Source organism: Gymnodraco acuticeps, unplaced genomic scaffold, assembly GCF_902827175.1.
Source record: "Gymnodraco acuticeps unplaced genomic scaffold, fGymAcu1.1, whole genome shotgun sequence".
Classification (NCBI taxonomy): Eukaryota; Metazoa; Chordata; class Actinopteri; order Perciformes; family Bathydraconidae; genus Gymnodraco; species Gymnodraco acuticeps.
This window is the reverse complement of record NW_022990206.1, coordinates 84,524-111,960: the sequence shown is the minus strand read 5'-3', so window position 1 is coordinate 111,960 and position 27,437 is coordinate 84,524. Positions and strand designations below refer to the sequence as shown.

Below are 27,437 nucleotides of genomic sequence, written 5' to 3'. Positions count from 1 at the left end.
GACTCTTGATATTCCTGATTCTTGACACCAAGGTAATAAAAACAACATTCATTCATTTATTAGAATTGGTAGAAGGGTTTTTGTTAGGAAATTAAACGGATCACAATTTCCCGTCTTAAGAGGTACTTTATAATCCTCTCCTTCAACCAACTTTATCGGTTCAAGTTCCTTACAAAAAATGACATTTGACAACATCATGATAACGTTAAATAATCTACCATTGCCCGATATGAAATGTTTCTGTGTAGAAGTATCGAACGTTTGTTCACCGCCCTCATTTCTTGTTGACAATGAAGACATTTGAGGGAAGAAACGGGGTGCACGGATATTGAGTTTACTGCATCACATTTCTATTGCCACGACATCCTTACCTGAGTGGGCATGGTTAGCGATGTCCTGCAGCGTGGCAGACATGGAGAGGGTGGCTGTGGAAGTCGTGTCTTCAGTGGCCTCTGTCGTCGTCTCCTCATCCTCCTCCTCCTCTTCTCCTTCAGCCGCGCCTCCCTCCATCTCCTGGATCCTCTTCTCCAGAATCTCTGCCTGCTTCCGCTGCTTCTTCTTCATCTTCTTCTTTTTGTTTTTGGACATTTTGGCAACCTTGGGAAAGTAAACATAAGATGAGGGAAAGTCTAAATGTGTATTCTGACTTGATCCTAAGTGTATTTAGCAAAAGAAAACACAACTTACTGGTTTGGGTGCGGGGGCTGTACTCACTGTAGGGAACAGGAAACATCAGAGGAGTACGTTAGTGACTGACACATGGCATATCCTTCGCCTCTCTATAATTAGTTTTCTATTCAGGGGCTGAGTTGATTCACACCGAGCTGTACTAATAGTCTGCGGCGGCACCCGGCTCGGCAGGAGTCTCATTTCCATAACCGATCCAGTGCTGACTCATACCGACACACGGCTAAGCGTTTCACTTGTATTAGAAACTTCCACTTGCTTTAACGCAGAGCATATGCACACTTTGACAGTTTGTACTTGACAATACAATCTTAAAAGTAGCACAACAGCTCACAATTATCGTGTGAACCAATAGGGTAATAAACATATCGTCATTGTAGCTGCTGATACATCTCAACAGCACTCCCCTGTTGTCAGTAACATGCTGATCAAACCACAAAAGTTGCTTAGTGCAGTGCAGAGGGGAAGAGAGACTCTGACCTGCAGAGCCTGAGGGGGGGGGCAGCGCCGGTCTTCTGCCACTGCGTAGCTTCAGCAGCCATTTTCTTGATGTAGGGCTCGTTGACAGTCAGTAGAATGTTCTCTGGTTTGATGTCTGTGTGGATGATCTTACACTTGGTGTGGAGGTAGTCTAATCCCTGAAGAACCTGCGGGGCATAATTCTCCATCCATTAGGAGCTGACATTGCACTTAACCCAAAAAAAGACAAAACAAAATGTATCCCATAAGTGATATTTAAAAAATCTAATTGTTTCTTTTGTAGATGTACAGTACCTGTCTTATGATGCTTTTAACACAGGGTAGAGGCAGGCCTTGGTAATTAGACTTGATGATCCACTTCAGTAGGTGATAACCCAGAACCTCAAATACCATGCACACATCTGAAGAAGCACAAGGTTAAGGACAACCATGACTTCTCAAATGAATTTCAATCCCCGGTGTACATAAGCCTAGAACGTTTGCATATTTTCAGGTTCCACCGGCTGAATAATCATCAGTATATAACACAAATATGAACTTCAGTTCCCAGAGGATGTCTGGGCATGTTGCCCGGGTGCACAGCTGTAGACGGGCGGCGTGGGAGAGACAGGGAGGGAGCAAGTGTTGCTGCATCGGGACTGAGGCGCTTAAAGACGTGTTAAAGCACACAGCTAACTGGCATCTATGAACGACAAACAGCCTGGCATTACTGTATGTGAGGCTTGCTGGAGGTTTGAGACTGCCAAATGACTGTCACTCAAATGTAATCTCGTCACTGCCGTTTGCATTCAAACTTAATAATTCTGGTTGAGATATGTTGACCGTTTTTAAGGTAATGCACACAAATGTGGCCTTAAAGCACAAAGCAAAGTCTATTCAGATCATTTTGTATGTGTTGCTGTTTCCATTATCCACACCCTGGCCATCTGAGTAGATGTCAGTAAAAGTGGTATAGCATACAACATAAATTGATAGTGAATTTATGTTAGTGTATTTTAGGAACATATAAAGTGTTACTTCTTAACAATAAAGGATACGAGTGCCATTCATGCCGGAAATTTTGAAGTCGTCAAGAAGCTGCACCACTTTCTCTCTGCTGGGGTCACTGGGATCTGTGTTTCTCACCTGGAAAACACACACAGGGTTGTAAAAGTCATGAGTCCTGGAATCATTGGAGCATAGTGTAAGTATTTATCTTACAATGACTTTGTGACTTACAGATTTGAGCAGCTTGATCTCGTCCAGAGCTGTCTCTGTGTAATGTTCGGCACTTTTCACCACTTTCATCGCCACAAAGCACTTCTCCCTGAAAAACACACCAAAAAAAAAAAATCAGTTATTCAACTCATCACAACAACATGAACTTGTTTGGAAATATCTATCAAGTAAATAAATGACCTTATCATCAAAGCTCTCTGTGCACATAAAACCTTTAAAGGCCATCCGAAGACATTGTGTCTCTACTAATGCACCAGGCACGAAATAGAGCCAATAACCATTATCTATCATAGGACCATGACACTCACCACATGTTGCCCAGGGTTACAGAAATAAGTGCATATTGCATCATCTATAAATATCACATATATAGGCTGCATCATGGCTGACATTTATGACCTTCACTATCTCGACCATTACATACCACTTCTCCGGAAGTATTCAATTATTAAGAGCACACTTTTTTGCAACGTAGTCCCATGGTTTATTCAAATCCACTTGTGACCTTGGCAAATCTGTACATACAGTTTTCATTTAGAAAGGAGGAAACTTACTGGATGTCCCAGGCCAGCCAGACGGTGGAGAAGTGCCCCCAGCCCAGTTTGCGGATCACATGGTATCTCCCGTGGAACAAATCTCCAATCTTCACATGGTGATATCCACCTGACCAAAGAAAATATGCAGATTAACCCAATGATTTGTTTATGAAAGCTGAATGTATGCGATGACAGTGTATCTGTTGATATGAATTAAAAAAACATTTAGATGTACTCGGAATGAGATATGAAAATGTTGTTTTATCCATTGTAATGGTTAAATAAGGCTTGACGGCAATATTATTGAAAAATAACTATTGATGCCTTATTGCATCGGTGCTACGTTTAATTGGCTTTTCACCACACTAACCCCTGCAGTAGTCATTGGGGTCTTCCTGCTCATCGTCATCAGAGCCCAGGATCTCCTCGTCCTGCTCTGGGAGGGGGGAGTCCGCCTGGCCCGACTGAGAGCCGCCTCCCCGACCATGAGGCTCTGGTCTTAGTGGGGAGACAAACAGAGAGAAAGGGATGGTAAGGGAGACGAGGAATCAAAAGAGACCGATCGAAACGTAAAAAACGGAAGGAATTTCAAAGAAGGCGTTTGATTGGCTCACAGAGAGACATAGAAATCGTGTGACAACCAGAAGAAAGAGTTAACATTCAAGGATGTGGTTTCAAAATGTAGTCATTTTCAAAAAGGCAAGACATTTATTCAAAAAGCTTACGGAATGGTTTCCTCCAGAGGAACTCATAAGCAAACCGTGGATAGGGATACATTTAGTTTTCACCCAAAATACATGCAAGCAAAAATGGTGAGCCTGTTTTGTATTTCTGCAATGACAGATGAGCTGTGTAAGCACAAGGCGACAGAAGAAATCAATGAAAATAATAGGCTTTGGGGAGTGACTACACTCAGCCAAGAGATCAGGGCAATTTCACCAAGATATTAACATCAATTAGTGTCACTCAGCAAATGTATTCATTGTAATTGTAGAGATATTTGTTTCTTTTAATAAGGCGTTGACATGAGACATTTAAAAAGACTCCAAGAAAATAACTGCAGAAAACCTTTTTAAATAAAGAAAACGCAAGGAAATGCAAATCTCTATAAAGTCAATGTATTTGAGGTACACACTAAAGTAAAGTGAGCACTGAATCATTGCAGTACGTGGATGAGATCAGCTACATGTCTGGTTAGGAGAGCTGCTGCAGAGAAGGTCATCATCAACTCGTAAAACCTTTCTCACCCCGACTCTTCTTCTACTTAAAGGGCAAAAGGCAGACTCAGTGACAGAGCACTTTACTAACACCTCTCTGCCTGATGAAACCAGAACTTATTTACATTTCATACAAACATTAGTGCTGCGTAGATCTAAAATCAGAGGGTATTTACTTTTAATAATTTCCATATTCTTCTGTGACTTTCATTTGATTGATTTCCACCTTGATTTACCACACAGATAAACTATACATATGAATAACAGATTTTAATGTAGGGTTATATATCGTTGATACACATTAGCTTTAAATCAGCATGTCTTCATTTTGCTTTGAACTGTTCTTAAGAGTAGATTACTTACTTTTGTTTGAATAAATCCATCTGAGACACATTAAAGCAGTGGTTCTCAACTGGTCAGGCCTCGGGACCCACTTTTTCCTTAGTCAATAGATCGCGACCCGAAATTTTTAACCACTCAAATCTATTCAACAAAAAAAATCGTACAGTAAAATATACTCTTTTCAGCAAACATTATGAATGAAAGTGAAGTACAGTGCATATATCCCTCATATCCCTTCACAGAACTAAAGTATGCTTTTAAAAAAGGTTTAATGAGATGATGGAATCAAAGCTGAACTGTGTAACATAAAAAGGCACACATGCTGAAAACCCAACCAAAGAAGGGGGGTCTGGGGGGATTCTCCCCCAGGAGATTTTTTGAAATACTAACATATAAACTACGCATTCTGGTACACTCTGAGAAGAAAATAAATAAATCTATTACTACCCGACATTTTAATAATATTTTATGCCATTGTTTGTTTTTCACTTTGTTCTGACAGCTTGCTGCTCCACACAGAGAGAAGAGCAAAGAGGAGATAGTCTGTGTGAATTACTTTAAATTGTGTGTAAGGGTAGATAGCCCCCATTGTTCTGTGACCTGTCAATCATCAAACTGGGGGTCATATTTCATTATGTGTTTATTTTTATCTGAAGTTGTACCCATGGATGTATAAAGAATAGTTCTACCGCAAAGTTATTTTCCGTGGGGACTTCCAGCAACAATCTTGATTCTGATCAAAGGCCAGAAGACTGGGAAAAACATCAGCAAAGATGTTTTATTGAGAAGATGATCACTACGTGACAGAAGTTTTCAAAACCGTTCATGGTCTCCGGTACTGCCAGTCCAACGCCTACTGCATGCACAGCGTTAGAAAATCGGGCCTTCAAAATAAAAGTTTGACTTTTTCCCCCCAAAAAAAAAAAAGTTGAGAACCACCGCATTAAAGCATATATCTGTATATCTGCAGTGTCATTTGAATTAATACCAACAAAAAAAAGGTTGATTATGATCGTGTGAAGGTGGTGCCACTCAGCTTCATAATAATTCACTGCTGGCTCCTAGGAAGAAAGTAAATAGAGGGAAGAGGTGTATGATCTTTTTTTTCAGACCTACCCACTAAATCTGGAGCATCGCCACTAATGCTATTAAACAATGAAAGTTCTTTGACCAAGACCTAATATCATGACATATTACATTTAGACAAAGGTTTCGCTCCACTCCACCCAATGCAGTTTGGTTTTCGTGCTCACCACTCCACTGAGACAGCTAACTGTGTCTTTGTGGAAAAGGTTAAATGTATGTTGGACACGAGCCCATATGTAGGTGCTGTCTTCCTTGATCTCAGGAAGGCTTTTGACACTGTTGACCACCAAGAGCTCCTTACAAAGCTGACGTATTTCAATTTTTCGGCAGATTCAATACAGTGGGTATTATAAGTCTTACTTATCGAACAGAAAACAGTGTGTTTTGGTCAACAGAGCCAAATCCCCTTACCTTGTGAACCCTGTTGGGGTTCCACAAGGTTCCATTCTTGGACCATTACTGTTTTCTCTGTATATTAATAACTTGCCTTATGTATGTCCTGAGTTGAATGTGCAAATGTATGCCGATGATGCGGTCATCTTTGTACATGGGAAAAACACTGAAATTATCTCATCCTGTCTCTCTAATGCTTTGGACAAGGTTCAACACTGGCTGCTGAACAACATTTGCTTACAGTTAAATGCAAAAAAAAACAGTATGCATGATGTTCAGTAAACGACCAGTCAAAATCGAAGGATCCAATGTGTTTTTAAACAGAGCAGAAATAGAACTAGTCTCCCACTTCAAGTATCTTTTAGTCATATTGGACTCGAACTTGACTTTTAAGAAACATATTAAGAAAGTGTCCAATACCATTAAAATCAACTTACAACATTTTAAACAAATTAGACCTTTCTTAACTGTCAATGCTGCAAAGTCATACCTCCACTGTATGATTCTATCCCACATGGAATACTGTTTGACAAACTGGTCGTTTGTAGGGATGGTTATCGTTAAGGTTTTAACGGTACTACTACTTTTATCGATACCGCTTATCGATCCGGTCCCAACGGTATTCTTATCGGTTATTTTGGAGAAAAAAACAAGGTAAATTAACTAAATAAATTGTGAACAAATTTAACATAGCTTTTTATTTAAATTAAATAAATAATATTTCACATCAAAAAAAATAAAATTGTATTAAATAATCTGATGACAGAATTCTAAAGAGAATAGCTGAAACTTTAACAAAAGAAATAACTCAGTTACCTCTTATCATTAACCCATGTTTGTATAATTGAGTTAACTCCGTGTGTTGCTGCTAGCATACATAACACCTGACGTGTCTGAGGCGGGGGCTACAGAGCTACTAGAAAGACAGTCGAAAACGGTGCATTTCTCCGTCTGAATGTGGTGCACTTTTGCTAAATGTTTAGACAAATTGCTCGTGTTACCGCCCTTACATGCTAAACTCTTATTGCACTTTTGGCAACGAGCATTGTCCACATCGAGACGGGTAAAGTTTAACCACACCTTGGAGCGCGTTCTCTCCGCCATCTCCTCCGTGCGTGTGTTGCATGCAGGTAGCAGCCGCGTGTGTGTAAACTGCCACACCCCCTCGAACACAGACAGGGGGGAGAGAAATATCTCGTCTGGATTGGAAAGATCGAAAATACTAAAAATAATCATGGACGCATTTTGCAGTCTTTTTGCGTATTAGACACAGAGTTGGCGACACTAAAACCGCAATATAATGTTTGTGTAGCATAATACATATGACATATTTTTTAGATGTCTCCAGTACCGGTAAAAAGACCGATAATGTCGGAGCTTAACAGTACCACGGTTAGGGATGGGTATCGTTTGAAATGTATCGATTCCGGTTCTGCTTATCGATTCCAGTTCTTATAGATACCCCGTTTAGATTCCAAAATTGTAAAAGAAAGAGGTCAAACGTTTAGATAACAAAAATATCTTTATTCTTTTAAGCTTTAACTGACATTTTTACAAATAAAAAATATACATGCAATACAAGTGTATTGCACAATAGCTGTGCTTTATTTTAACTGAGCTATGCCTGTGGCAAGCTATTAACAGGCATTACACTGTGCCTTGTCTTTTTCTTTTTTAGTGTAGTGGAGCCTCACTTTAGAGCATTTACCGCGATCCATCTTTGGTGTTATGAAGTGACTGAGCTCGTGAACTGTCTACGGGAGGGTGGGGGAGCCTCGCTGCGGGGCATCTGTAGACCTCTGTCGCCTGTCAGCGCAACTTACATGATGCCGTTATTAAGGGCGGTGCCGGCCGTCAGCGTACAGAGCCGGCCGTTCTGTGATTCTCCAGGTCTGCCCTGTATTCCACCGGGTCACCGCGGTGCAGACGGACCCGCTGGAATACAGGGTCTACCGCGTTTAGGAACCGTTAAGCAGAATCAAAATTGTGTATTTTGTATGGGTACCCGGCATTTTCTTATCGGTTCTCATCTGGAACCGAGTTTCGGTTCCCAACCCTAACCACGGTCTTTAATGATTCAGCCGCGGGGCCCGTTTAATACCGGGGCTCGATACCCATCCCTAGTCGTTTGCTTGTGCCACAAACTTGAAACCAATAGAACAGCTGTACAAGAGAGCTATCAAGGTTTTTGACAGAAAGCCAAATTCATACCACCTGTACCATCCTTGAAAAACAAAATGTATGAGTTTTGACCATTTTAAGTATTTTAAAAGTGTGTGTTTTTTTATAAATGTTTACATGGTGCATTTTCAAGCATCTTACAGCTGTTGTAAATTACATATTTATATACACACAATCAAATGATTATTTCCCTACCTCACATTAAATCAGATGTTCTTTATGCTATAAACAACCAAATGTGTGTTTCACAATAGCATTCTACATGAGGATGACAAATTAAAGGAAATAAAACTACATTTAATATTTCAAATGAGTGACCCATCTGTAAGTAGACTGGGCATCCCATATAACCTGTCTGAGCCAATATAAAACAACCATCCAAATAACTTTTCAATAAATTCTTGATTAACATTTTTTAGGTTGGCAGTAAACATAAGGCTCTCCCAGGTTAGGCCAAAGGGTGCATTATATGCACACATATACTGTATAAACTCAAATGTGAATTTTCCTTCACATTGAATCAGCAATCAGAAATTATGCACATCAAATCACTTCCAATCAGTCTTTTAGCTCCTTGAGTTGACAAACCAAACAAAAGACCTGCAAAGAACACTGCACTGAATCATTCAAGGTCAGGCTAAACAGCATACGGCCTATTAGGGAGTGTCTTTCAGTTCCTTGAGTTTGTCAGTTAGCTGTCTCTCTAAAAGTCTCCAGATGTCTTTCCTTTTCCTTAGCAGCTCTTCGAAGTCCAATGGACTTTTTTTGACATTTTGATTGAGGGACTTATTCTTGTACCAGAGTATTCCTACACTCTGGTACTTCAACTTTTACTTAAGTACAATATTTGAGTACTTATTCCACCTCTGGTAGCATATTAGCCTGAAATGTAGCCACCAAATCACGCAGAGCTGCATAAAAATAGGTGCTGAGTGGAGCCTCGCAGCAGCGAAATAAGCGCATATATCCACATTTTTGCTTCCTCCGCAAGATGAGGCCCCCTCCGCGAGGTGAGGCCCCACGCAGTCTGCGTGATCTGCGTGTAGGGAGGGGCCCTGTGTACTGACATACAGATGGAGCACTCCAGATCAGACTCAGATGGGTGTGTCCCAGTCAAAAGCCCAGCGGATGCCAGTGGCTGGGGGTGTTGCCAAATTGCTAGAGGGCATTGCCCAATTTCCCCATTTGTTCAATTACAGGATTTAACCATGAGATGGCGCTTCATTCACAAAATACACAAAGACAACTGTTTGCAATGTTTGCAGCTCTGCAGTTGTGTTTGCTGAATACTGTAGCATTTAATCACTTATTTGTTACTGTATGGTTTTCACAAGCTACTATAATGAAAAAACATCAATATTTTAGATCAAATAAAGTATATAGTTTGCTTTATGCAGTATATTTCTTGTAATATTGTTGGGGTGTTTTACACAGTACAGTAGATTGAAGTAAATCAACTTATACATTAAGATAAGATAAGATGGACCTTTATTAATCCCGTGGGGAAATTCAGTAGTTCAAACAGCAACAGGGTGAGAGTGAAAAACAGGACAGCACAGATTCACACAGATTAATAAAATCGAAAATAAGATGAGCGATAAAAATAATAATAATGAGAAACTATGAAATAAGAAATGAATAAAACTAAAATATAATTATCATATCATATATTATAATGTATTGTATTATTAAGTAATATCATACATTAACCCCATTATAGCAGATGCCACATTGAATGGATGAACACATTTATGCATCAATAATTACAACAGAGTATTTCTAAATACAAGTTGTAAAAATACTTATATGTATTTAATATTAACCCTTTGGAGTCGACCGTCACGCCGGCGTGATCAGATCACATGACCTGTGCCGCATAAAAACAACAGTCCGGACAACATTGCCGTGTGTTTCTGTCGAAAGTACTGGCTTGAAACTATATGCCAGTCTTTGTTTCATGCAAAAAGACCCAATAAACACGGACATACGATGATATAAAGTTAATAGATATATTTCAGAAGTATGAATAATGGAAGCACATTTTAATATCTTCGCCGTATTTTACGAAACGGAAAATACTGGAAACTGTAGATTCTGCTCAACAGGATGTATATGTGTATTTCTGTCGAAAGTACTGGCTTGAAACTATATGCCAGTCTTTGTTTCATGCAAAAAGACCCAATAAACACGGACATACGATGATATAAATGTAATACAGATATATTTCAGAAGTATGAATAATGGAAGCACATATTTTAATATCTTCGCCGTATTTTATCATTTTACGAAACGGAAAATACTGGAAACTGTAGATTCTGCTCAACAGGATGTATTTACCAGGGAGGGAGGGGGTGAGGTAATCAGGTAAACGGAGTGATACGAAAAGAGACGGCGGGAGACTGCGACTGAAGTAAAGTGACAGACAAACATTGAGAATTTAGATATAGTTAGATAGATTTAGAGTTTTGAAGATTCAACTATGATGAAGAGAATTCTGAACGTGAGTCAAGCTTTAAGCTTGTTTTTTGACATGGAGGAGGAGGAACCTGTGATGTTGCCCTCTGTGTCGTAGTTGACAAAAACCGCTTTAAAGCGTGGCACAGATAAAGACAGAAAAAAATGATTTTTGTGCATAATGTGTATATATATATATTTGTATTATATTTATAATAACACTTTTGCCTTATCAGAATGAAATCCCATGCTACCTCAATCAAACTTTCACATTATCATAGTGACATCCCATGTATATATTTCCAGCTTTTAAATGGTTTCGTTGTGTATGTTTGTGTTACCTATATGAAAAAATAATATCATTTTCAAAATCTGTTTTTACGTTTTTTTTTTTGTTGTGATTTTGGGTCCAAAATGTTCATATAGTAGAAGATCACTGCTCTAAACAAAGTCAAAAATCCTACATCCAAACGAAATAAATATAATTAATTATGATGAATACGTTAAGTCTTGTTCATTGTTTTTCACTTTTATTAAATGTTTGATATTTCCGGTGGAAATGGTGGACTATCGGACATTCAAAATGCAGCATATTTTCACTCTTACACACATATATTCTCCTTTTACATGCATACATTTTCACTCTTACACACATATATTCTCCTTTTACATACATACATTTTCACTCTCACACACGTATATATACTCACACATTCATACATTTTGCTCTCATATTATCATATTTCAATGCACACATTCATATATTGTCACTCACATTCATGCATTTTGTTCTCATATTCATATAATTTAATGCTCATATTTATACATTTTGCTCTCATGCGAAATCTACTAAAACAAAGTATGTCATGGTAGTGGTCAGCTGTTAAACACAAAAGTGTATCTTAAGGGCTGTAAATATAATAAGCCTATTGTCAATTTTAGACACGGGCTTATTATATTTACAGCCCTTAATAACATTCATTTTCTGGACTCAATGTGTGTCTTGGCCGTTTTCTTTGTTCCAAGCAAACGAGTGCTTTTTGCAGTGGCGAGCCGTCAGGGCCCTCTAGGCCCTCTGTGAGGGCCTAAGATATTCTACAAAATAATATTTAAAAACATTAAAAAAAAAATGAAAAAAAATGTATATATTTTTGTAGTTATATTTTTCATTAGTTTTACCAAAATAACTTGATTTAATTGTATTTAAAATAACATTTCCAAAGAAATAAATCCTTCGAATCTGCCTATTCAGTTTATGTTGGAATGTGAAGGGTTAAATTAAAGAAGCTCGTCTCTGCGAGTTACTGTGAAGAGAGGAGCTGTTGGACGTCCAGGAGGTCCAGCTATGAATTCACAGAGGGCCAGCTATAGTAACTGAACGAGAGAGTAATGTCAAATGACAGTACAATTGACCAATCATATCTTCCCTCTAAATGGGTGGGTGTTATTATCGCGGACTTTATGACAAGTTCCGCCCGCTGTGAAACTTTTCTTGTTTCCATAACAACAACAACTTCCTGTCAATAGCGTTAACTCGCCTTCAAAATAAAAGCATGCCAAATTACACTTAAGACATACAACTGCAACGAAAGTAACAAACACAATGCAATATCCTTTTCAATTTCAAAGAACACAAATAGGGTTATTTACAGGTGTTGTTTTGTGTGGTAGAGGGTCGCTTTCATTGATGCGTTTTGCACCCCTGGCCGTTGTTTTGATATTCCGCTGAAGTATACACTGACGTAATAACTCGAGGGAAGGGGTGGGGGTCAGAGGGCCTAGGTATACAAGTGTTAGAAATTAAAATCAATGTTTTGATGGCATAATGTACCTTAAATGTACCTTCAGTTTAAATGCTGTTTTATACTGAAAAACCAGAAAATTATTGTGCACAACCAGTTAAGCTTTTATTCTGAAAATCCTTCATCTCCGGTTAGCATGTGGCTAGTTTACCATTTCTTATAGAGGTTAATTTAGTAGCGAAATGACATGGAGTGATGCACACCGAAACCTACTGATTTTAACACTGCAACTATAGACGTATTATTATTGCTGAATATTAAATGAAGGTATAGTTTATTTGAATAAAGTTATTGTTTACAGACCTGGGTAAGATGTGACAACTTCCGGAATGACCAGAAACCAAACCAGCCGTGAAGTATTTTCTGTATTTTTTAGAATATTAACTACAACGTTTAGAATGTGTTAAAGGAAAAGTGATGAAAGACAATATGAGGAGAAGAGGCGTGTTTAAGTATGTATTGAATGTACAATGCCTGAATCCTCTGTTTAAACGTAACAACGGACATTAAGATGTGGAGGGCCGGCCCGCAGGGAGGAGCCTACAGAAGCTATATAAGAGCAGCACCTGGGCGGTTCGGCCTCTTTTCTCTGCTAGCGAGGGCCAGAGACAGCTGCTTTTCTGTCGGACAATATCCTGTTTGTGACTGTACCACGCCTTTTTATTAATTAAAGTACCAATTTGAAAACATCTCAGAGACTCCATTTAGTCTCCTTTTTAAGCTTCTCTTTCCTGGACGCGAGAATAACCATCACAGTTAACAATTGGTGCTCCGCGACGTGATTCTCGTTGGACAGAAGAGACTACACAACCAGCTGTTTTCCGGAGACGCGGCTTCCGTTCGACACAACGAGCTCGAATACTTGGTAAGAGGAAACCTGTTAAATCAAATTCTTCATAGTTTATGCAGTACAAAATAGGTTTGTGTTGGACGGAGGCCAGCGGATCCTGAAAATAGCTGTGTATTTAATGTTAAAACAACCAAATTTATAACAATAAGAATTCCATAACACATGGCGTTGCATTTTCACAATCAGGGTGAGTTCCAATTTCTTTTTTTCTTATATCTAACCCTGCATGCTATTAATTTGTGTGTGTGTAGTATTTTAAAATATAAATGTGTGAGGCCATTGTACTTTGGGTAGGTGTCTTGTTGTGTTTTCATGTAGGTGTCCCTTGTTACGTCAGTAGTTAAATTAGCCTATGACGTAAGGATATATAAGTCCATTTAACGATTATTGTTAAGATCTATGGGACATAGCGAATTGATTAGGGATCAAGTAATTGAAAACAAACAAGGCATAGCGAATCAACTTAGGGTTGAGTAACTGAAGACAGTGCTAGTCGAAAACAGTTGAGAACTGTTTTAAAAAAGTCCTTTTGAGGAAAGGCTTGATTAAGGTGTAAGCTTTATCAGTGGTCATAACTGTTCTAGTTTCAACCAAGATATTGCGGGTGGAATACGAGATGTGGAGTTACAACAGCATTACGTTAAATTGACGACGGTCATTTAATAGTCGCTGATAAGTTACCATAATACTCCCACCTAGCGTGTCGAAATGGCAGCAGTTGACCAATAGTGGACTATAAAGTCAAATAATACGTAGATAGGTTTATAGCTTATGCGTAAGGGTTCCTAACTTTAAGTGATGATATCAATAAGATAAAGCCCATTTTTTTCATAGTAAACTAGATAGAAATGTTATTTTAAACTGCAGTGTTGTTTTGTGTTCAATTTTCTTGACAAGATTACACCCCGCCATTATTTAAACTCCCCTCTGAGAGCCACGAGGTGTTTTCAAATCCCTTTGTTCTTCAGGTCAAAGGTTGGAAAATCAGTTGCCATCTTGTCTTGTCCTCATGCTGAAAATAAGCCACACGGCAGTCGCCATTTCGTGAAATGCTAATTGAAAGTACTCTGTTTGTTTTGACACACAGTCCCACTCACATGAGGCTAGGCACTCCATATTGAGAAGGACAAATCATATTTATTGGCAGAAGTTGGAACTATAAAATAGACAGGTTATCTTACCGTGGGAAGTTTGGTATTTGTAGGAGTCTGGTTTTGAAAATATTGTTGTTTGCAAGTGCGTATTGGCGGTTTATTTGAGATATTCTTGTTTGCAAGTGTGTATTGGCGGTTTATTTGAGATATTCTTGTTTGCAAGTGTGTATTGGCGGTTTATTTGAGATATTCTTGTTTGCAAGTGTGTTTTGGCGGTTATGTGCTGTGTTGTTTAACCATATTCACATTTTCTTCCCATTTTTAAGGAAATAAGCTTCTTCTTGTTAAAAAGAGGTCAGTTTTGCAACAGCTATCCCTAGTGGATTAAGCTGGAAATTACAACAGCGCACTCTGCTGGTAATACAGAATTATTACAAAGATATTATAACATTTTGAAGCTTAATTTTGAGTGTTATTGATGAACACATTCGCCGGGACAGAATTACAAAGTGGTTTCTAATTAACATATGAGAAACTTTACATCATAGACTTTCAAACTAGACTGTAGAATATTCAAACACCAATTGATTAAATCTAACACAAATTATGACATTTACATAGTTCCATACATTTCAGTATGCACTGTACACAGTAGATTTAGATTTTCACAAGACTTCGATTTTCTTATCTCAAAGTCAAAAACGATACACTGTACAATTTTTATTTTAAAATTTCAAAAAAATGTTATCTTTTAATTTATTAATATTTTACAAAAAAAAAAAAAAAAAAACCTACCCAGATTTAAAGTTAAGTTCGGATGACATAGGATATTATTTATCAGGAACGAAGGTGCTAGTCGGAGGATTAGTGTTTCAATCTTTGATAACTTAATAATATTCATTCGAATAGTTAGAGAACATGTCACCAAAAGAAACTAAATTGAGACTAGACGCAGAGCCAGGCTCAACCGCAGATATCAAGGAAAGGGTAATAATCTGATCAGATGCTTTAACCTGTCCAATTAAAAGAACTATCTGGAGTGAAGATGAAGAAAGATTTATAAGAGTTACAAGTCTGATACTCCATCTGGAATATGCCAGCCTATTGGCACACAGCATAAATGTGGTCCGAGTAGCAGACCCGCCAGTGAGGGAAGACATAGCAGAAAAAACAAGACACCGTAGCTTGTAGGAACAAGACAAGGAGAAGGGAGGGGAAACTTCCAGAGAAGGCAGGGCAGACACCTCCAACAATTCAAGCTCAGGAAGAACCAGAGAATGCAGAGCAGACACCTCAAACAGTTAAATCTCAGATAGTGCCAGAGAATCAGATGCAGAACCAACAACCAGGAGGTTTCCAAGGAGGCACAGGCAGAAGACGTTTACGGTTTGAGGGATGTTACCATTGCAACCAAATGGGCCATTGGACCAGAGATTGCCCGCAACTACTAAGGCAACATGCACCAAACAATGGCCCTCCATGTAGTTACCCTGGGGGAGGTTTCCATGATTACGACAGAAGCAGGGGGTCTCAGGGATGTCAAAGACGAACAGCATTGCCAAACATGACCCAAATGCCACTGACACCCTGGTATCAACCACAACAATGAGGAAGCTCAGAGGGCCAGACCACCAGGTGATGCATCTTCAGCACAAGGGTATTTTGAAATCCAGCTACATTGAGCCATATATGTCACCACAGAAGGGAGAGGTTTAATGTTTAATGTAAAAACAGAATCGAGAGTAGCATTTGCATTTACACATAAAGCATCCACAGAATAGAACATTTAGCAGACTATTTTTGTAATTATGAGAAGGAAAGAGATTACGAGTGATGTTGTTCCCCCACACAGAAAACTATTGTGTCCACACAGCTAGTGAGGTCAAGACGATGGGGTTTCCACCCAAAAATATGAAGACGGAAACCTAGTACTCGCCCAAGACGGAGGATCCATACCAAATCCTCCTGTTTACACCGACTGCAGTTCAAGGGGCGGTGATACACCTGACGTGGAGCTGTTGAGACCTAAAAACAGAAACTCGCTTCTGCTGTGGTGAAGTCTGGCTACAAAGGGAGGTGTCCGATAGGGTCGCTTGTCTCAAACCAGTGAAGAAGTCAACAAGAACCCAGCAGAACTAGAGAGTGACTGTTAGCGGGAGAACAGTGACGGAGCGACAGAGACTGGCACAACATTTTCCAGCCAGTACATAGATAGACCCCGTCAGAAGACCGGGGCTGTGTTTAAAGGGGAACTTCATTTATTGTTGGTGGAAGTGTAGTTTTTTAGTCAAACAATTATGTGATTTATGGAGTCAGATTACATTTTTCTCAAACACAATTTTATAATCGGTCTGAAGTATCTGTTTTAAGGCAATGAGCTGCAGATTAAATAACATAACACTGATTGAGAGCTTGGATGAAGAAGTTGTAGGGTTTTAACAACAGTTTCAAGAATCAGTTTTTATTTATTTATGCTTGAGTAATTTTACTGATTTATAGTGTAGTGCGTAAGGCACTATCTCACTTTGAGTGAGGGGCACCAGCCCTTCATGCATGTCACCCTCTGTGAGAATGGTTCGTATGTTTCCCTCTAGTTTAGAGAAATATTATTTTATTATATCTTTGTTCAGCAGTATCAAACAATCCTCTAATCCTAGAATTATTGAGACGCATTAGCGACACCAGGGGTATTGTTTTTCGCAGCAACAATGATGCATAATACCAGGACAAAAGCCATTATTGCAACATGTAAACCATTTTTGTGCTAATGGCAGATTTGAGTGAATATGTTTTTATACCATCAGAAAGCCACACATCATACGATATTTTGTACGCCTTATGGGTACACGGAGAAGTTATATTTATTTAGTGCAACGTTATGGGTTTTACATGTCCTGTTCAGAATAGGGTAATCATTGCAATATTAATTGAGCATGTTCTGCTCAAAGGAGGGAGTGTCATGATTATACAGATATGTTGATTTCAGTGACGTTGTAGTTAATGAATAATAAAATGTAGTTAATAATAGGTCTCATAACGACAAAAGGTATGCCAAAGCTTGGGCCTCCTCCAAGGAGGGAGTGGTCCAGTTTTAGATATTAGACGAATAGAAGTGATGAATATGTCAGAACTCTGAGTAATATAATCCAAGTTTTGTCTACACAGGCTAAGAAAGCTACAGAGATACCAGACGAGACACCAGAAGAGACTCCTGTTCGGCCAGGTGATTGGGTGAGGGTGAAAGTTCACAAAAGACAGTGAGCTGATCCCCGGTGGACGGAACAGTGAGAAGTTGTAACGAACTTCACACGCGCTCCGGTTTAAAGGTAAAGAAAAAGGAGCAAATTGACACCACCTCACACATTGTCACCCTTCACTGGCAACTTCCAGAACATTATTGGGAGTTAGGACTGATTTGGCAGAGCTGGAACAAAACAATAAATAGAAATAAGATAAAGATAGAAACAGCTCAAAAGACGAATTGTCTATAGATTTTTATAGATTGTACACTAAAGTGAAAACCTATTTTTGTTTTACATCTGAAAAAGAGTCAAATTTTAGTATACGTTATTATAGTACTCATTATTTAAATTCTGTAACTGACACCAAGGGAGAAAATAGAGATGATGTCAAGAACAAAGCCAAAGCTATTGTGGGGTCCCCTAGGGATAAGAGTCAGAATAGCATTGTTGATTGTGCTCATTACACTTGGCACCTTTCTGGTTGGATGGGGAGTACAATATCAAGTAAGACATGGATCCATTAGTCCACTCATAGAGAATGCCCACATCACTAACAAAACTCCAGCTGTGTTTCAGAGAGTTTCCCTTATCCCCAGAGCCAAAAGATCAGCTGAGCAACAAGAGGAGGAGTTAGAAATACTCGGTCCCAAAGGTGAGGCGGTTACAATCAAGATGATTCACCCCCCATATATGCAGTTCTTGTATCAAATGATGAGATGGGTTTAACTGATTGGGATATGTAGGTGATGGGAATTTACAGATTAGGGGAATCTAAAAATACACTGGATCCATGTTTTAGTCTGTGCCAGAAACACCCCTGTTAAGTTTATGGACAACCGACCGGTGAACTGAGCACAATTATGGAAAAATGATTACAGTAGAAACAGGCTACTAACCCACAAGTACAGCTTTGTACGTACAAACTCTATGAACAAAATTCCCCAGCAGATTGTGGCGACATTGCAGATATGTCCAGTCACAAAAGTTACTTATGTTCTAAATAACAGTGAGATTTAGAGTAATGGAGAAAATATGGGGACGTTCTTTTATAGTGTGTGAAATATGTGGTGCTTGAAACATGTAGGTATTTTTAATTTATAGAAGAAAATGGTTTCCTGAAAGAGTTATTTGGAGTAGCCATGTTAACAGTGGGTGGAAACAATGTTTAGGGATATGGCACAACCATTAGTAGACATTAATTGGGTTTAGATGACATTTAACATCTAAGACGGATAGTAAGATTAGGAAAATAGAGTGGAAAGGATTGGATATATTTTACCTCAGTGTGTTAGAATTAGCTATAGGTAATGCGGCCCGAGATCTCTCTCTCTCTCTCTGCCTGTCAGAATGCTACGACCCCATCTTCAGACAAATGACCGCACCACAGGAGACTCCTCCGGTTTAAAGCCAGAACCATCTCCACCTGAGGCATCCAGAACCATCTCCACCTGAGGCATCCAGAACCAAACCAGCATGCTGACAAAGAGGCAAACTCTCATCGGTCCCTCAAACAGGACATGAAGTTCCAAACTGAGCCGCGAGATTTGGCACAAGAGCAGAGTGGGACATGAGAGCAGAATACACCACTCCATGCAACAGCCAAGAGACTGAAAAGGAGGAGATGAAATGCAAAGCAGTTGGGCCACTGAAAAGAATTACAGCGGGAAGATCCAAGTGCGGATGGACTGAGGAGAAGACAGGATGGAGGAGAAGACAGAACCAGAGGAGTTGGCATGGGCCAGCAGAACGTGAGGGGGTCGTGGCTTGACGACCAGAGGGGGAGAGAAGGAACACAGGAGTGAGTGAGTTTACACATAAACACACTTATTAGAAAATAATCCTAAAAACACACTGAGGGTAGAACATATTATTCAATCTTTTCATAATATAAACAAATTATTCTTATAGAGATTCTTATTCATGTGAGAATTTGGGGAAGATTTAATTTGTTACAATATAGATAGCAGGCAAATCTTTATTTGAATGGAAAATGTTAAAGGTAGAGCTGGAACCAAGCCAAAGAAAGTATTCCAATCTAGAGTATTGGTTTCTCCATTGTAGCATGGTTATTACCACAGGAGAACTGTTAAGGTGGAAACAACATTTGTTTGTCGTCCAAGATGTAGAGTTTTAAAAAAGACACTAGGCAAAGAGCGATTGAAGATTTTAATTTTGAAAAAACTAGTACAATTGGGAGTAATACATGCGGGGCCTTGGATCACTCATTTTAATGGTGCATATTTTCAACAATAAATATCGTTCAGGGAGAAGGGGTTGCTCAACCCACCCTGCAGATGTTTTAAATCTTACTTACAGCTTCAGAGGGAGCGCACGGCACCAGAGTATGAGTTTTAAAAGACAAGTGCCACCACCTCCTAATGCTCCTCCATTTAATCAGTGATGACCTGACATTTAGAGATGTTATTTAAAAGGAGAAACATATCTGCCATGAGTGAAAATTCCTGAATTGAACTACAAACCATTAATGAAATGACTTCTGTTTTTGAAGTCCTTGTTAGAGCACCCAAGGTTCCACACACTGTTTAAAGGGGGTTAGCATAGTTATTTAAGTAGACCAGAAATGAAAATAAATTAGTATAATGAGTTATTGATATTCCACCGGTTGTCACACCATTTCAGGGACTTTATCACTGCATTAGAACAGACCACCCCAAAGCCAGTAGGGCTAAGAGACCAGTCCCAGGGGGAGTTTAGGCTCCAGGGTACAAGGATAGCATAGGGGCGCCCAGGGGAGGCCTAAATGTAGCACTAATTCCATGTCCTAAAATACCGATTGATTACAACGGCCTCTTCTAGAGAACATATTACTTTCATACCTTAAATGGTATGAAAGGAGGGAGGGTACATTTCTCATGAGGAGACAGTTACAAATGCTAGCAGAACAGGACGATCCACCCCCGTATACAGATGTAGATGAAAATGACGAGTTAGTTTGAATGATGTTAAATGATGTGGATGTTCAGAGATGAGATTGTTCAATGAATGTCCAGCCGATGTGACTCTTTAAATGATGAAATCATCTGAAGAAGTGAGCAAAATAAAATGCTAAAATGGAGTGAATCCATTTCACTGAACTCTATACTATTCCAAGATAGTGTATTTTTATTTTTAATTACTCTATACTATTCCAAGATAGTGTATTTTTTGTTTTATTATTACATTACACTGGTACAAGATAGTTTATTTCATTTTTATTATTTTTCACTGTTCTATATGGTAGATTTCATGTATTTTCGAATCATTACAATTCTAAAATGAATAGTTTATTTTCACTTTGTAAAAACAAGTGCCTTAACACTGAGCGTGGTATAAGAACGGTTTCTGTGAAAGGAGGGAGGAAGAAATGTTCTGATACCAAGCCATTCCTGCTATTTTGAAGAACCATATTGAATGTTAACACTAGAAGTTATGCACAAGGGAAAACTTTTATGTTTGAACACAGTCAAAGTATTTTTGTATTTTTGTAAAATTGAGGATATTCGCACTATTCCATTTTGATTGTATGTTTTTGATATGAATTATGTACTATGCAGAGTTCAGATGAAGAACTCATTGATTTCAGTATTATACACACCTTTTAGGTGTGTAAGGAGGGACTGTTAGAAATTAAAATCAATGTTTTGATGGCATAATGTACCTTAAATGTACCTTCAGTTTAAATGCTGTTTTATACTGAAAAACCAGAAAATTATTGTGCACAACCAGTTAAGCTTTTATTCTGAAAATCCTTCATCTCCGGTTAGCATGTGGCTAGTTTACCATTTCTTATAGAGGTTAATTTAGTAGCGAAATGACATGGAGTGATGCACACCGAAACCTACTGATTTTAACACTGCAACTATAGACGTATTATTATTGCTGAATATTAAATGAAGGTATAGTTTATTTGAATAAAGTTATTGTTTACAGACCTGGGTAAGATGTGACAACTTCCGGAATGACCAGAAACCAAACCAGCCGTGAAGTATTTTCTGTATTTTTTAGAATATTAACTACAACGTTTAGAATGTGTTAAAGGAAAAGTGATGAAAGACAATATGAGGAGAAGAGGCGTGTTTAAGTATGTATTGAATGTACAATGCCTGAATCCTCTGTTTAAACGTAACAACGGACATTAAGATGTGGAGGGCCGGCCCGCAGGGAGGAGCCTACAGAAGCTATATAAGAGCAGCACCTGGGCGGTTCGGCCTCTTTTCTCTGCTAGCGAGGGCCAGAGACAGCTGCTTTTCTGTCGGACAATATCCTGTTTGTGACTGTACCACGCCTTTTTATTAATTAAAGTACCAATTTGAAAACATCTCAGAGACTCCATTTAGTCTCCTTTTTAAGCTTCTCTTTCCTGGACGCGAGAATAACCATCACAGTTAACACAAGTCACGGCTCGCCACTGGCTTTTTGTTTTGAAATCACTTCCGCGAGTTTCGCGGGCCTCCCCCCTCGCTCCACTGACCATCAGACCATTTAGTAAGGTAACAAGCCAAAGGGCAAAAACGCCTCTCAGACGCTCTTCCGTTTACTTGTTTAATAAAGAAAAACAAATGGTCCGTAGATACACGGACTCATATAGCCTATGTATGTATACTGTAAGGAGAATGTATGTGCGTGAGAGGACCAGTAGGAATTACGGCATAGAAATATGCAAACACAAACCTACAGACTGGGGGATGGGAGATCACAGGAGTGGGGGGGGGGGGGGAGAGCTGTGGAATGTAACCCTTGGGAGAATTCCTCCACACATTCCGATGGCCAATTCGTTTTAAACAAAGAGTTCGCAACACAGGACAGCATGGGCAACATGGGGGGTGGGGGCTGGTGAACGGTCTGGTCAATGTTTGTAAACACAATCCCCAGGATGTGTCCTAATCAGGAGCCGGGTAAATGAGAGACTGAGGAGCCCCAGAAAAACAGATCCCGAAATAGCTCGTCCTGGTTTCCGCAGCAGATAGGCCTACAGTATGGTGTCTGTTATGTCAGTTATTTTAAATAAAACGTTGAAAACTGAACTTGAAAATGGTTTCCTCTTTTTATTTTATGTATCATTTTCGGGACGGGGAGATATGTGTGATTAAAAATTAATTTGCAGAAATATAAAGTGATCTAACTAAGTTCTATTCATATTCTTGACGGGAAGAGCAGTGTAAATGGGTGGCCATATGCATTTGAAAAGCAATATAAATCACACAGTTATTATACAATAGGCTATAAAAGCACCATCGATAACCATTACCTTTATCCAATTCAAACTTTGGACGGGAAAAAAGGAAGGTGTACATCAGGGGTCCCCAAACTTTTTCCTGTGAGGGCCACATAACTTTTCCCTTCTCTGATGGGGGCTGGGTCAGTTTGTAACAGAAAAAGTGTGACGATCGCATGGGTGTCTAAACGTAAACATTTATTGTTTTCTAGAAAGCCACACATAACCAAATATTAATAACCCTTTCCGGGATCTTCACAGAAAAAAAGTCAGGAAATAAATAATAACACTATTAATGAAATAAATAACACTATTTATGAAATAAATAATAACCAAATAACCCTCTCTGGGTTCTTCACAGAAAAAAAGTCCATTGAAAATTACTGTAACTTTCTGTTGTGCCGTGCACAATCTTAACAGGTAAAAGTTTAGCTTAGTTGTCAGAGCAGAATCTCTCAAAATAAACGTGGATTTACGTAAAAAAAACTATTTTTTCGGGGTTCGGGTGTTTTGTTTGATTTTAAACAAACAAAGTCTTGGCTTTCAGAATATGAAACTTTTATTTCCAATTTATTTATTTCTCACTCGCAATCTGCTCTTCCGCAGCGCCGCCCCCCCCTCACTCCGCTGAAATTATGAATGTAAGAGTATAGTAATCATAGATAACACGGCAGGGTCCATTACAGTTTGTTTTCATCTGATTTCAATTAAACAAAGTCTTGGCTTTCAGAATATTAAACTTGTTTCGGCAAATTCAGATGATAAATACAACTTTGAAGCTTCGGCATAATTACAAGCGGAGAACGGCAGGCATAACAACAGCCGGTGTTTCTCGTGAGTGTTTTCCCCGGGAAACAAACACAATACACACAAACGCAAAATTACACAAGCACACACACTCGCGAGCTTCCCCTCCAAACGAAAATATCTTCCCTCGGTAGTATTTTGATCATTTGCTCCGCTAATAATCAATCAGATCGATGGATTCCAGAGAAGAGACAACTTTGAAGGCCTTTTTCTCAAAATGATGACTCGGTGACAGTCATTATATAATGTGACATATTTCGCTTAATATTTGAAGTACAAAAACAATCCTGATATCATTAGAAAGCTAGGAATATCCTCTTTCCAACAGTGTATACAACTCAAAAGGTGTCTTCGGGTCAATGCGACTGATTTCGATAGAGCAGGTCACAACATTTTGACAGGGGCTAGTCTAGGATTCGCGTGGCCAGACTAAATTTTTTTTTTTGAAATAAAAAAAAAAAAATCATAATGCGTCTCTGGTATTGTTCAGGGGGCCGGGCCAAATGTGGAGGCGGGCCGTACCCGGCCCGCGGGCCTTAGTTTGGGGACCACTGGTGTACATGGTTGGGCTATACTGTAGGCCCAGGGGCGGCGGGTGCTGTAGGCTAGGGAAGGCTAACCCCCTGATCCCACCGGAAGCGTCTGCGCCGCGCTGCGACCTCCTCCTGCGTCATAACCCACCAGGCGCGTTTCAAAACGTTGCGGAAGCGGAGCGTCGTGTGTGCAGCCTCGCAGTTGTTGGATGAACGTTCCACTTCCTGCCTGCGCTGCGCTGCGCCGCGTCAAAAATAGGATTCATCCTATATTTTAGAAATTCCTTGCGGCGAGGAGCTTCTGGGACGCTTCGAGCCGCGGCGCAGCGGGTCTGGTGGAATAGCACCCATTGACTAGAGTGGCCGCGATCGCTAAAATCGCCGCAACGCAGCGCAGACGCTCCTGGTGGGATTAGGGGGTTAGCCTTCCCAAATATTTGTGTAACTGCATCCTGGTAAAATAAAAATATAATGTCTTTGACATTAGCGCTGCTATGCAGCCACCTGTGCCCTGTACCACGAAGCCAGTTCAACATACCCTGGATATGCTTGAGTTATCTTAACTAACCCTAACAAACGCGATCTTGCTAAACGGTCCTACGGCGCTGGTTTTCAACTTGGTAAATCAAGCCAGGGTTTCTCTCTCCAGCTGAGAACGCGTTCACGTGACAGGGGCGGGGTTAGCTACATTTGACCCATCACAAACAGGGACAAGTGTACTGACAGCGCAACATCATACTTCATTAATGAAAAGTAAACTAATATTAGACAAATATGAACTTTAAACATCCATGATGACTTAAACATATAATCCAGGATACAAGCCACATAGTTGCACCTGCAAGGAGAATACAGAACAACTCGTTAAAAAATAAACTACCGAGTGTTTGAAAGCGTACAACAGTTTTATGATACTGCCCCATCTAAAACACGAGGGGATCTGACTTTATTACATTTGAGTTGAGTGTTTCGTCAACTTAATGTGTTGCTTAAAATAATACGTCTGCATACAGTATATGTGACAATGTAACTAAGTGTTGCACGGCCAGATACGGCTCGAGAAGCTGACTCAGATAAGGAAATATTGTGATATCGATGTGAGATCGATGATCTGATTGATGATGTGATGTCAGTGTGATATGAATGATAAGTGCGACACGTCGGCGTCTTCTCTGCATACGGCAGTTTAAACTGCATTTCCTTTTTCCTGTAATATGACTTAATAGATTTAAACTCCGCACACTGAGCTCTGATCGGTCAGCAGGCGGTGCTTTCACTGAGTTGATCTCTTTTCTATAGACACCGGAGGCGGGCAGCGTAAGATGAAAAAAAAAGTTATTTAGCCTTCCCAAACCTGAGCCTCACGCGCCGCCTATGTGTAGGCCTACTGTATACATACAAAGGCCATTCAAGCTAGAGTTCTTCTGGAAATGTTCACATCAGGCACCTTCAAGTTAAACAATACTAAACAATTAACACAGTAGGCCTAAATTATGTGGATTAAACCACATTTATTTCGTTAAAAATAAACGAAATATGATTTTGTATGAATGATTAAATGTAGGGTGAATTGCCCTAATGTGGGACATTTTTGCATTTCAGACTTCGGGAATATATTGCGATATGAAGCCGATACAATAAATCAAAATCCAGTACCATTCCGAAATCCCCAGTAATATTAGACACTAATAATACAGTAAACTATTAACACTGTACATATTATTGTTTGCCCGTGGGATTAGGATGATCGGTAGTGAGACCCGTGCTGCATTTTCCTCCGGTCGGATGTGATATAAAAACAAAGCGATTATTTTTGTTGTTGTAAACTCACGTGGATTAAACTACATGTATTAGTGCATTCATTTCAACTCGCGAACATATGATACATTAAATGATCGTGAGGATGATGATTGAAAATCGTTTGTTTGAGCCTGGATGCATTTCCTGATCTAAAAACATAGCGATGGTTTTGTACTTTCGCCAACGTGAATTAAACATTATTTTGTTAAATAAAAACATGGGGATGTTTAGTAAATGATTACATGTCTCTTATTTAGCACAGAATATGATCCTATCCGTGACATATATGGATCTTAACAAATATCCGCTATATCAGATACCTGAAGATCAGCGGTTTATTTCACATGAGTTCCAGTGTGGCAGCTTTTTAATCACGGCTCCCCCTGGTGGATCCATGATCCATTGCAGCTGGTTTCATTATAATTAAATGTATTTATCAAGGGGGCATTTCAAGTCCTGCGGGGGGGGTTTTCCTTTTCAGCAGGGGCCCACCCCGTGCCGATCACGGACCCGCACGGGTAGGCGTCTGAAATGGAGCGCTCCATCTGTAGGTACGCTCCACTGAAATTGTTGTCACCTGCATAAGGAATTATCCCTCATCTAGTTCGCTATTTAACTTGCCAACGTTACTAGCTTAAACAAACGGAACATGATGCAACGTTAGCCTAATCCAAAATGCTCTACTACGGCGTACTTTTCATGAGGCTCGTCAGCGCAGACTCTTGAATCGTGAATAACTGAAAGTCTTTTTTGCAAACTTTGCAGGAGGCTATTCGTGGGGTTAATCCACGTCTTAGTCATGGCTTGTATTTGTCTTCTGCTAGCCAACGCTCGTTGAAACGGCAACTTCCTGGCATACTGTCATCTATCACTCTCATCAGAATGCCCAGGTCACACGTAAAACAAACACTTGCAGGTCACGCGCATAGCGCGGGAAGGCCGGAGCAGAGCTGTTTTATGTAGAAGCGAAGCAATAGAGGCGAAGTCCCTCCCCTTCCGGGGGACCTCCATGGGACCTTATTTCTGAAAAAGTATGTATTGAAGTCAATGGGGAGAGAAAGATTATCTTTTGATCCCGTTTGAATTGTGCAACGAATTACACATATGATGTTTGTCAATTTAAAAGATAATTTTGCAAGTAAAAAAAAAAAGTGCCGTAAAACTGTGAAGTAACAACATTTTTTTGTGAATCGCTCAATGAACTACAACTCTGGTCTTGCATACGTCACCAAAACCAAGATGGCTGTCACGTTAGCACATTGTGAAAATCACTACAAGTCTGGCCATGTTGAGAACTGTACATACACAAAAGGGGAGTTAGTCGGTTCCAGCATGCGGGACCAGCTTTACAAGGTTTCGGTGAGTAACACGAGTGTAATGTGTAACGTTAATGTCAGCTAGCTAAATTCACTTACGCGACTCTGGGATTTGTAGTCTTTCTAGTTGCGTATTTTTCATAGTCTTATATTTCAACAGTTTTACGACAAACTGTGACCTTTT

At 39.5% G+C, this 27,437-nt stretch overlaps 1 protein-coding gene across 1 annotated transcript in view; it reads right to left on the bottom strand.

Annotated features, from left to right (window-relative positions):
• srpk1b (SRSF protein kinase 1b) overlaps window positions 1-27,437 on the bottom strand; it is a 44,552-nt gene that overhangs the window by 5,136 nt on the left and 11,979 nt on the right. The window contains 9 exon segments of the mRNA XM_034218301.1: window positions 372-597; window positions 688-713; window positions 1,168-1,186; window positions 1,188-1,334; window positions 1,462-1,568; window positions 2,205-2,292; window positions 2,386-2,473; window positions 2,940-3,048; window positions 3,292-3,419. Of these exon segments, the coding sequence (XP_034074192.1) occupies window positions 372-597; window positions 688-713; window positions 1,168-1,186; window positions 1,188-1,334; window positions 1,462-1,568; window positions 2,205-2,292; window positions 2,386-2,473; window positions 2,940-3,048; window positions 3,292-3,419 (938 nt within the window).